Source organism: Anneissia japonica, unplaced genomic scaffold (genome assembly GCF_011630105.1).
Source record: "Anneissia japonica isolate Jap-2015-1 unplaced genomic scaffold, ASM1163010v1 scaffold287835_len3118868_cov185, whole genome shotgun sequence".
NCBI classification, from domain to species: Eukaryota; Metazoa; Echinodermata; class Crinoidea; order Comatulida; family Comatulidae; genus Anneissia; species Anneissia japonica.
The window spans coordinates 9,880-22,860 of NW_022737223.1; the positions used below are offsets into that span (position 1 = coordinate 9,880).

The following is a 12,981-nucleotide window of genomic DNA, read 5'->3' on the forward strand; positions in this document are numbered from 1 at the left end:
TTTGTGAATTAAAATAATAATATGCTTCTAGCCTGAATCACAGGACTGATGTTGTTTATAGAGCATGTCTTAAACATGTATTATGGTCATAATGTTAGATTGCCGGGTTTTTAGCACTGAGCTGTAAACAAACAATAGACAGGATAATTATTTCCTGCTCTGGTAATGTGAATGCACGCGCATATAGTTGTGCATTGGTTAAAGAATAGAGTATACATTTATTTATGATAAAAACCTAAGGTTTCCCATAAAGAAAGATGCAATAACTAATACTATAGGCCAGTTAAGTTTGTACCTCGCAGTTAATTGGTTATATTGTATGTTATGTTTTTACACTATGTTGTGCTATGGTAATCATAGGCTAATGACTTTTATTATTCTTTTTAGCTTGGCATATTGTGCATACAGTGCCTGGTCAAGCTGGGGGTTTTGTTTTAATTAACAAGTAATTGTCAGTTCTGGATTATGGGGTTTTTTTTGGCGTTTTCGAACAAATAAACGACAACAGAGAAGTTACATCGTCTCCTGACTATGTTGTTGTTCTATCTGTGTTACATATATAGTCCAGTCAAAAATCACCTTAACCATGATATAAGCTCCTACCTCAATGAAACTTAAACCGTAGGTACTATATATAGTGGAAAGAACATATCTTGATGTTGCGTCGTGCAAAACCTGGGATTTAACGAGAAAATTCGACTTTTGTAAGCAGTTTCTACCCGTCTGTCACCGCCGATTGTTTACCGCGAGGAGTGACGTCACGAAGCTGGAATCACGATACGTCGTTTGCGTATCTACAAAATGTATTAACTAATTGATAAGTTCGCTAATAATTAACTATATTACAATGCATTTTCATAAAACATGAAATACATTAGTAATATAATATATTATAATCAAAGATTAAATCCCGAATAAACAAGCAATATATAAAATGATGTATAGTTTAAAAACTAGTAAAAGTGGCTTTCCATACAAAGTAAACTGCGCCCTCAACCATGTGAGTAGTTTCGTAACAGAGTGGAAGTACAAAAATAAAGAGTTTGGCCTTGTTTAATCGTTTTAATATGGCGTATTTTCTTCGCATGTGGTCTAAGCAGTCTAAGGCTTCAATTTACTGTTGTATTAGCCAATAAGAGTAATATCTGGAAGATATAACTTAATAAAAAGTTTGGTATAGCTATTATGGGGGATAAAAGAGACATCCAGATTTCACTATATTATGTATATATTCTAATATCCGTAATTGTAGCCATGTCGAAAAGCAAAAAGAAGACAGGTAAACCAGTGGTAGAGGAACAAAGGTGTATAATACACTTTGCATCTATTAGGATAAAGGCACGTATGTAAACGAGGAGCGGTACCGACGATTGTGCGAGATACGTGACATAAGAAACGACTTCCCAGATGATTCTCCTTATAAGTTTAAAGACATTTGTCAAAATATTCCTGAATTTCTTGACAGCACTATCCACGGATATCATCGTGCTTGCTACACGAAGTTTTCAGCTCATCTGAAGCGACCAATTAACGAGAAAAGTTAGGAAGGTACAAAGCATTCGAGATGAGAAATTAGTGCTTCGAAAAGTCAAATCTTATTCTCTCACCATGAATGCATTTTTAAGTATTCATCAGTTTCTGAATACCGATGTTTATCAGGAGAGAAAAATTGGCTGAATCTATGGCAGCCATCTTGGATGGTACACACACGCAGATCTGCGTATTTCGAACATCGAATACATTGCTGTTAGCGCTCTAGCATTCTTATTATATCTCTATGGAGAAAAAGTAATCAGTTTTGGAAGAGGGCGTCCTATCTGTTGCCATGGATCTGAGATGGTTCCTGTTCTGCTGTTCAGAGGATAGCGGTCAAGGGTCAAAAGTTTCCAATTTAGCAAGAGGGCGCCATTCATGCCTTATTACAGCATTTGCACGCGTAAATCGCGGAGAACGCTATCTTGTGTTTATAAGATCTTTGTTTCATAACAGAGTGGAAGTACAAAAATAAAGAGTTTGGCCTTGTTTAATCGTTTTAATATGGCGTATTTTCTTCGCATGTGGTCTAAGTAGTCTAAGACTTCAATTTACTGTTGTATTAGCCAATAAGAGTAATATCTGGAACATATAACTTAATAAAAAGTTTGGTATAGCTATTATGGGGGATAAAAGAGACATCCAGATTTCACTATATTATGTATATATTCTAATATCCGTAATTGTAGCCATGTCGAAAAGCAAAAAGAAGACAAGTAAACCAGTGGTAGAGGAACAAAGGTGTATAATACACTTTGCATCTATTAGGATAAAGGCACGTATGTAAACGAGGAGCGGTACCGACGATTGTGTGAGATACGTGACATAAGAAACGACTTCCCAGATGATTCTCCTTATAAGTTTAAAGACATTTGTCAAAATATTCCTGAATTTTTTGACAGCACTACCCACGGATATCATCGTGCTTGCTACACGAAATTTTCAGCTCATCTGAAGCGACCAATTAACGAGAAAAGTTAGGAAGGTACAAAGCATTCGAGATGAGAAATTAGTGCTTCGAAAAGTCAAATCTTATTCTCTCACCATGAATGCATTTTTAAGTATTCATCAGTTTCTGAATACCGATGTTTATCAGGAGAGAAAAAGAGATTGACCGTCAGCAGAGGTATCACATATGAAATGTTAAGTGTATTCAATCATGGAGGAGGCCACACAGTACAAACTGCTGCGGAAGAAAGGCACGACGAAGGTACAAATCTTTGCAACTTACGTCATAAATGGAATAATAATAAGTATTATACATTACAATATATACATACAACATTAGTACAACATACATATATTATAATTTGTTATATATATATATATATATATATATATATATATATATAGACATACATTCATAACGGACCGAAATTTGGTTTCCGGTTTACATAGAATACTTAGGATCTATGCATTTTTAGGTCTCCTATTAAAGATTCGGGGATCCGATTAATTTGCTTGTGAAGCGAGATACCACAAAAGCTGTCGGGCTAGTAAATATGTATTGAAAAGCAAATCGTTTTGGTGTGATGGTGATATACAGTACTTCCAACCGAAGTGGTTGATGTCATTGCAGAGAATGATTCTTTTAATTCTGATGATAGCAATGACGAATCCGAATACGACAGTGAAAGCGAAGAAGATGAAGTGTAACATCAATGTAGGCCTACTCTCGATTTGCCAACCTGCAGACAACATTATCTGGACTAGTAATATTTAAATAAAAACGACACCATTATTTGAGAGATGGTGTGAACTTAATTAGTAAGTTAAATATTTTATGTGAAAACTAGCATGATGTCCTCCGCCTTTACACCTTATCTGATGATAATGTTGATCCTGACAAAGTGTTCTGTATCTGCCCTTTGACGGTTGTAGGCCTATTGAGTACGCATCAGCGTATACTTGTATGAAGTTATTTCATCAAAATTAATATAGTATTAAATTATCCATTTGTTTATATCATATACATGTAGAGCTACGCAGCAAACTTTAACTTATTAGTATCAATTACTCCGATTAATTAAAAATGTATATAAACAATTAAATGTTAAAGAAAATGAATTGCATCCAAGGTTTAAAAGTAGAATCGGGACCCGATTTACAGAATAAGTATAAGCTTCTCCAAAACTGAGGGCGTAGTTCACTTTATATGGAAAGCCAATTTCAGTAGTTTTCAAGTTCACATCAATTTATGAGTTTCCTTTTGATTCTTAGAAGATTTTTCTGGTTAAATTTTATCTTAGGACGTAAATAATTATAGTGTATAAAAATGCATTGTAATATAGTTATATTATTAGCGAACTTGTCAATTAGTTAATAAATGTTGTAGATACGCGAACGGCGTATCGTGATTCGAACCTCATGACGTCACTTGTCAGGTAAACAATCAGCGGTGACAAGCGGGTAGAAACTGCTTACAAAAGTCGAATTTTCTCGTTAAATCCCAGGTTTTGCACGATGCAACATCAAGATATGTTCTTTCCACTATATATAGTACCTACAGTTTGAGTTTCATTGAGGCAGGAGCTTATACCATGGTTAAGGTGATTTTTGACTGGACTATACTGTAACTGGCCTAATTTACATGTGTACTTTGGTGTTTCAAATTTAGCTAATCCTAATTTCACTTTCATCCAAAATGAAGACTAAATTAATGAGTAAAAAGTTATTTTAGATAATAAAAGACATATTACAGTTAGCATAATTAAATTAATAACTAAATTTACTGATCTTAATTATTACAGACAGTATTAATTAAAAATAAATTTTAAATATATCACATGCATTTACTATCATGTGCTTGCTGGCTTCTCACATATAAACCTAACCAACTTTAATTCTTTTGATTGAACTGTATAATTCAACTTTTTGAAATTCAAATATATAATTACATGTTTGGACAAAAACATAAAATACACATCTCACAATACATTAATGAAAAACATTCATTCAGTTTGTGTATAATTTAAACAAACATTGTTGGTTTAAAGATTAAAGACAATTTAATACATTTCTCACAATAACCGAAACTTCAACTGATTATATGTCAGGTAAGAAAGTATAATACATACTCCATACTTACAATAAAAAGTATTACAGTGTACAGTATGGGTGTGGTCTATAACTACATAGCCGAAAAGATGATAATAATCTTCAGCTTCACCTCCGCCTACAATCTAAGAATCATGCTACAGAATTCTGATAGTCAGGTAGGAGAATTAGAGAGCCAGGTATAATAATAATAATAATAATAATTTTGGCTTATATAGCGCATTATGCTAAAGCCTCAATGCGCTTAACAGTAAAAATAAAATTCGGGAAAAAAAATTAAGAAAAATACAAGCTAAAAAGGTGAGTTTTTAAAGCTGCCTTAAAATCATCAATGGAAGTTGCCTGTTGGATTGTAATAGGCAGAGCATTCCAAAGAAAGACAGAAGCCCAAGAAAAAGAACGACTACCATAATGCTTTGTCGACGGGCGAGTGGAATGAGCAAGTAGAGATTCTGAACTAGATCTCAGAGACCTCTTAGGAATGTAAGAATGAATGAGTTGTGAAATAAACATTGGCGAGGAATTATGAAGTGCTTTGAAAACAAATAATAAAATCTTGTAAGTAATTCTCTGTGTTACAGGAAGCCAATGAAGGTGCCTTAACACAGGAGTGATATGATCCCCAATTGGGCTTAAAGTGACCAAACGGGCAGCTGCATTCTGAACTCGCTGAAGTTTTGAAATATCAAGGTATCAAGTTTAATGCAAGAATTAGAAGAGGAACGAGAAAAGAACCGACAAAAGTCTCCACTTTTAGAATACACGGCATCGTGTTGGAATTTCATAATTAATTACGTTACACGATGGCATGTAATGTATTATACTTTCTTTTCCCACAATACTGAATGAATATAAAACAAATTTTTTAATGGAAATGACCATAAACTTACTGTTTTGCCAGATTAACATGGACTTGTAATGTTTGACTCAACCACTTGTATGTTACCTGATTAAAAACACACAAAAAACACTTAATGATGTCTACAATTTTGTGAAAAAAATATTAGTATTTAACTGTAACATCTAATAATAATTTCAAGAACCAGAAATATTATTTTATTGATTATATTTTATGAACTCTGACAAAAAAAACAGAAACAACAGACAACTTTGTATTGGTGATCCATGAAGTGGCAGTAACTTACAATTTTCAATGAAAAATATATCTTAAGTACAGTACAGTAGGCCTAGTTAAGATGTAACAAAACAACACACACTAAAACGACCAGGGCAAAATGATCTGGGCCGTATTCAACTGGCATGTAAAGCCTCAGGGTGAAACAACTCAGGCATTAATAAACCGGCCTAGTCTGTACTGGCCAAGAACAGAATCCAAGGCAAAACAACCTAAACTGCAATGACCAGGGGCCATACTGTAAAGTTTTTTATTGTGTGGATGATACCTCAAAAACTAGCTTAAACTTTTGCGGAAAATTTCCAGGAAAATAGGTGCCCAGAATCGTAAATACTGCATAATACATTAAGATCAGATTAAAGCCAATTTTTTGGCAAAATCTGCACAGAAATCAACCCCTATTTTCAGAAATGTGCGGACGGATTTCTAGGCCAAATTTTTGCGATTAGGATATATTCCCTGCGCAGGCCTTACTATCTGTTTAAACGGCAATAAAGCAAAATGGCAATGATCAAAACGGCAATAACCAAAATGGCAATGAACCAAAACGGCAATGAACCAAAACGGTAATGATAAGTACCAAAATGGTAACAGACCAAAACGGCAATGGCAAGTACCAAAATGGCAATAGGCATAGACCAGATAGCAAAGGAGCGAAATCAATGCCAAGACTAGCAAGAACCACTGGGTGCGGGCCACAGTTTATAATTTTCTGAATCGTATTGAAATTGTCCCGATAGGCAAATCGAATATTCCCATGGGCTCTTTTTCCCGCTTTGAATGTTTTATATTTAATCGTGGTTTTTATTTTTTTTTTTTTTACACATCTATGACATGACGAATTATTTAGATGCTTCATTTTATCTATGTTTTAAAGTGTTATTTATTATTATTATTACATGTTTTTTACTTTTATGACATAAATTGTTTAGCCTCATTTTGTCTGTATTTGGAAGATTTATTATTTAAATGTTTATGCTTTTATATTGTGTTTCCCCCAATATTTTTACCATTGAATTTGTATGTTATATTATATTATTATTATTTTTGTTGTTGTTGTTCTTTCGTGTTTTTTACTTCTATGACAACTTAGCCTCATTTTTACCGTATTAATCATGTACACTTTGTTTATAATTAGTTTTATGTAGGGCCACATTGAAAATATGTTTTAATTCTTAAAGAAAACTATCATAGACCATTTTGGTTTATTGCCGTTTTGACTTAGGCCTATTGCCGTTTTGGTCCATTGCTGTTCTGGTCAGAAAGTGTTGCCGTTTTGGGTTTTTGCCGTTTTGGTCATTGCCATTATGACTTATTATTGCCGTTTTGACCAGAAAGCGTTTATACAATCTGGATCAGGGGCTGAATCAATTTTGGGCTATAAAAAAAACATCATAAGGTAAGGCACAATGCCAAACTGTATAAAAGACCTGCACAGAAATCCATCTGTGCAACATTGTAAAATAAGTGCTAATTTCCATGAAATTTCCAGAAAAATTTCTCAATACTTTACAACGAAACAGTAAATTTAAAAAGCGGTACTTTAACACGGTTCTGTGCATCTATTTTCCATGGGATTTTCTTAGCACATTTTGGAGTTCAACTAGCTAGGCCCAAAACCTCTGTATACAGCCTGGCTACAGCAGCTAGGCTAGGCATATCACCTCCTCCACCCTACTATCTATATGTCTGTCCTAAAAAAACACTCCCTAGCCTAGGCCTATGCTATATGGCTTATAGTTACGGCTAGCGTAGTAGTGCTAGGTGTAGTACTACTAAAGTAGTACTACCACTAGTTCCTCCTAACATAGCTAGGCCTAGGCTCGTACCTACCTACCTAGGAATAGCCTAGCTGGGCTAAGTCTGTCCAGGGAGTTGTTTCTGTCTGACTACTGTACTTGGCCTAAGCTAGGCTAGGCTTAGCCTAGACCCCTACCCTAGGGCCTAGGCCCTCTAGGAGGAGGCCTAGCCTAAAATAAAGGCACACAAATAACTTAGGATACCATGAAATTAGCAAGAACGCTTCTTACGATCTGTAGGCCTAGAAATTAAAAGTTACGTGAGAAAGTTCATTAGCGCCGAGTAACTCACTATTCTGTTTTCATCGAAAACGAACTCTTCCAAATTTTCAAGATACATGTCACCCGCCATTCTGTTCAAAACAAATAATCCGCGAAACCAAGTGCGGCGCACGTACTAAACTATAGTTACATAAACAGTAAATACGGCGGTTCGGCACGATTATACTGGCACGTAAATTTCCAGAAAAACGTATTTTACAAAACATGTACTACCACGAAGAACCCGAAACGAATGACTAGATTGTGTATAGTTTGTGACTTAAGTAACATCATGTCTGGACATAAAGTACAACGTTTATTTGATCTTTCTTGTAAAGCGAAGTTTGTGAGAAGTTTATGCTTACCTAGTACACATGTCAGGTACATTTATAATGGGACTGGGAAAGCCATGATGCAGCAGCAAACCCAACAACAGTTTGAACGGCAGCCGAAACCAAAGACCGGCATTATGTTATTCAATATGGGTGGGCCTGAGAATACGGATGAAGTACACGATTTCCTGCTACGTCTTTTTACTGATCGAGACATTATCAGACTCCCAGCTCAAAGCACTTTAGCTCCGTGGATTGCCAAGAGAAGAACTCCGAAAATTCAGGAACAGTATAGTAAGATTGGAGGTGGATCTCCTATAAAGAAATGGACGAATATCCCAGGCAAAAGACTGGTTCAAATATTGGATGAAATCTGCCCCAATTCAGCACCACACAAGTACTACATAGGTTTTCGTTATGTGAAACCATTGACTGAAGATACAGTCGACGAAATGGAAAGAGATGGCATTAAAAGAGCAGTAGCATTTAGCCAGTACCCACAGTACAGCTGCTCAACAGCTGGTAGTAGCCTTAATGCAATGTTCCGTCATTATAATAAGAGAGCAAATGCCGGACATGAGAACAACATCCAATGGAGTATCATTGACCGTTGGGCAACACACCCCGGTCTTATTCAAGCATTTGCTGAACTCATACAAGCAAAACTAAAGACATTCCCAAAAGAGGTACAAGATGATGTTGTACTCCTGTTCTCGGCACACTCTCTTCCAATGATGGCAGTGAATCGTGGAGATCCATACCCACAAGAGGTGGCTGCGACTGTTCAGCGTGTGATGGAACAACTGAACTTTTCTCATCAGTACCGCCTTGTCTGGCAGTCAAAGGTTGGCCCTGCAGCGTGGCTTGGACCTCAGACAGACGAGGCTATTAAAGGATTGTGTAAAAATGGTCGCAGGAATATGATGCTCATTCCAATTGCATTCGTCAACGATCATATTGAGACCTTATACGAACTGGATCTAGAGTATGCCACGGAACTTGCTGAAGAATGTGGTGTTGAAAACATCCGACGTGCAGATAGTCTTAATGATAATGAGACTTTTATCCAAGCAATGGCTGATGTTGTCAAGAGTCATTTAGAATCAGGAGAGATTAGCTCAAGGCAGCTTTCATTACGTTGTCCAATGTGTGACAATGCAGTGTGTGGAGAAACCAAACAATTTTTTGAAAATCAAAGTGTTTAAAATTTTAATATAATTAGCACTTAATTACTGTATTCCAAATTTATTTTTACATATAAGATACCTCAGTTGTTCTGTCAGTACTACACCTTGTTTTTATCTTTTAAAAAGTAATCAACATCTTATGAATTAGATTTAAAATAATATAAAGTATACAACCTTTATAAATATTTTGTTTATGATGCACTTTATAATATCTTTGTTTTAGTAAATTTTTATATGCAAATCATTTGCTAAAATTTGCATTTAAGTGACATCTGCTGAAACATACCTGTAAAAAATGAGATGTATAATTTATATATGTGTATTAAAAATACCTGTACCTGTTTATTTAGCTGGTAGTAGTATACCTACTCTATTCGTTTACAAAGCATTTTTGTGATAATTAGTGAGGGCGCACTCTGACTCTAACCTTAAGTATAGACTAATTAGAGTTTTAGCTGGTAAAATATGCACTTTGTTAAAAATATATATACTCTATATTAAAAAAACCTTACCGTTTTGTGTATTTATTTAATTAGAATTTTGTTTTATATCAACATGAAAGAGTTCAATAATTTTATATTTTATTATTATTATATTATACTATTATTATTCAATAATAGTATTTCAAAAAAAAAAATACAAAACATGCGAAATGGTTTTACAAGTGCAACAGTGAGATATTACAAAGTGCAGCTCTGTTATTTAGACGGTTTTCGACGACATGAACGGACTGTAGAGATGATTCACTCATCCATGACCGTTTTAGAATTTTCACACAATCTCAAGATGTTGATGTATTTACAGTATACATAATTTATGAAGGGGGTCCCTTTTAAACATATCATTTAAGATGTACTGTCTGCCATAAAATAAAAATATAAAAAAATAAATTCTATATTGCAATTTCTTAGCTTGTATATGTACAGGTAGTGCTTAAATTATTACAATTAAAAATTTAAATGAAAAAAAAAATCCCTGTCAATTAACGGAGAGTTAAAAATACCCTTGCTAAAATCTTTTGCATGGACCCTTATAGTACTGTAGCTGGTAATCAATTTAGGGATTTTTTTTCATAAATGTGTTAAATCAGCAAAAACTAGTTTATTCGGTCTGTTTCTGATTGGAACACAATGATTTATCTGATCCTTTTAAATGAACTTTAAAATACAGAATTTTATTTGAATCATTGTGAGATATTTTGGCAGACAGTGAATATTTAATGCCACAAATTAACTTAAGTTATCTTTAAAAACTGTTTAATGTTTACACGCTGTCAAGTGGAAGGAACTCAATATGCAAATTATAACATGTCAATTTGACTTTATATTTAACTAATCGATAACTGTAACGATGCTATTCTTATATCATTGCATATGGTAATATCAGTGTATCAGGGATATGAACATTAGACTTATTTTAATTTTGTCACTATGAGTATGGTAACAGATTCGTTATTGATGGAGCATCAACAAATTTTAGATTGCATGCTTCTTCAAATATTTTTCATTGGGGGGATGATTGGCGTGTTAGCCAGTGTTGGGGGGGGGGAGGGAAAACTGCCCCTCCCCTGATGGTTTTTACCGGGCTGACCAAGCCGTCATACCGGGCTGGGTAATAAGAGAAAAGAAAGAAGTGAGAGGGAGAGAAAGAGAAAGAAGAGGAAAAGAAAAGAAAGAAAAAAAAAAGAAGAGAAAAATAAAGACAAGAATAAAAAGGAAGATATCATAATGACCAGACTCACAACACCCTGCAACCTCTTCTTCAAAAACTGTCATAACTCCTTTGATCTATGCTGCCCGATGGCGTAACCACTGGGGGACAAGGGGAAAATATCTATCTTTGAAAAATCTTCCCCACCCTTTATAAATGCCCTTTTCATCCCCTGAAAGTGCCTAAAAACCTCAAATTTCGCGCGCTTCGCGTGCATTTCTTGTTAACATGGGCCAATTTCCTCTAAAAATTGCACATTTTAGGAAATTTTGATCAACTCCAACGAAATTAGAATTAAAAACACCGGGGGACAAGGGGCAAATATCCATCTTTGGAAAATCTTTCCCCATAATTCCCCATAACACATAATAGTCCCAAACTCAAGGAAGACAAATTGAAGATAGATCGTTTTAACCTAAAAGAAGGGCCTCAATGTGTATTGATGGTGAAAGAATATGTTTGTAATAAATAAAACCATGATGAAAATGCTTATATTTAGTTTCAAACACACGTGCGTGGCCTATATTATAAATAAGATAAGCCCTATGTCGTATTGTTTTCTATATGGGGAGTGGGTGGGGTGGGTATGGTAAATTACTAACCGGGAAAATAAATACCCACTCTGACCCAAGACCCCTGTTACGCGCCTGGTGTTAGCGCCAATGTGTGCCCTTGTGCGGACAGGGGTGTGCCCCCTCTGAAATTGGAAACCTTGTTTTTGCAAAATAGATTGATGCAATTTGCTATAGGCCTAATCAATAAATTCCTCATCAACCGATATAACCTTAAACATTCTTGGAATTGACATAACATTACTGATATCGTACACACCCTTCAGTGTGAAATGTGGCTCTCTTTCAAGCACATCTAACATCTAAGGAAAGAAGAGCTTAGATTGGTACCAGATAAAATAATTTTGTTATCAACATTAATACATTATGCTAATTTTCATCTTTGTAAGCGCATAAGACAGTGCAAATTATTTCTGTAACAGTCTTTTGAAGTGTGTAAAGCTCCATTTTATCCCATACATAGTCAAAATATTGGGGGATGATACAATGGACCATCCCCCCTTGTCAAATATTGCGGGGGATATAATATCCCCCATCCCCCCGGATCTACGCCTATGATAACCAGCACATCATTGGCCTAAGAATTGTCAATAAGCAAGCAACCCCATCTTTAGAACTCCAAGTGGCAATAATTTCAAGTTTTATATTAGGCTAAGGTCCGTATATCCTGTTAAGATTGACACGTCACTGTAGAATAAAACAAATTTGAATGAATCCTATCATATTCTGCTGCATATTATTGCCTTATATTGATTAAGTATTCTTGTGAACACTTTCAACCAAACTTAATGGAACAAATAAAAAATGTAACATTCGTGATAAGGTGAAGTTTTATCTGTCACTTTTTATACATCATCATGGACGTATTTTAAAAATTGAAATGATGATAATGTTCCTATTGTTTGTTCTTTATTACCTGTTTAGCTCCCACAAGGCCCAGTTATGCTTTATAAACAAGTTTCAAATTAGACGTCGTTTTAGGTCGTGAGAAAAATCCTACTGTCACAGGAATTGAAGCCAGGCCCTGGGGATTGAAAGGCATCTTAACCACCAAGCTACTCCATTCTACTCCACAATGTGTAGCATAGGCCTTTCTCAGGAGAAAAATGTTGGTAATGGTAATATTAGCCTATTAAGTGCAGGTCCGTAACAGGCCCGTAGGCGGGGGGTGGGGGTGCAAAGGGTGCGGACGCACCCCCCAATAATTCCAAAAGGGCCATTTTTTAAAACCTATGATTTCACAAAACCGTTCCTAATTATCACAAAATTACGGAAGCTTAAAGTGACCTTCCGCGTTTCCGAGTTTCCAAGATAATTATCATGGAAACATGGAATAAATACTTATTAAGACGTCTTTCCGAGATAATTTATCTCGGAAAGACGGATTTCCGAGAT

General features: G+C 35.2%; 1 protein-coding gene across 1 annotated transcript; it reads left to right on the forward strand.

The window, feature by feature from the left end:
- Positions 1-7,880: 7,880 nt before the first annotated feature.
- Positions 7,881-9,810, forward strand: LOC117117226 (ferrochelatase, mitochondrial-like). The gene has a single exon (XM_033261467.1). The coding sequence runs from the start codon at positions 8,039-8,041 to the stop codon at positions 9,320-9,322; it is 1,284 nt and encodes a 427-aa protein (XP_033117358.1). The 5' UTR covers positions 7,881-8,038; the 3' UTR covers positions 9,323-9,810.
- The last annotated feature ends 3,171 nt before the right edge of the window (positions 9,811-12,981 follow it).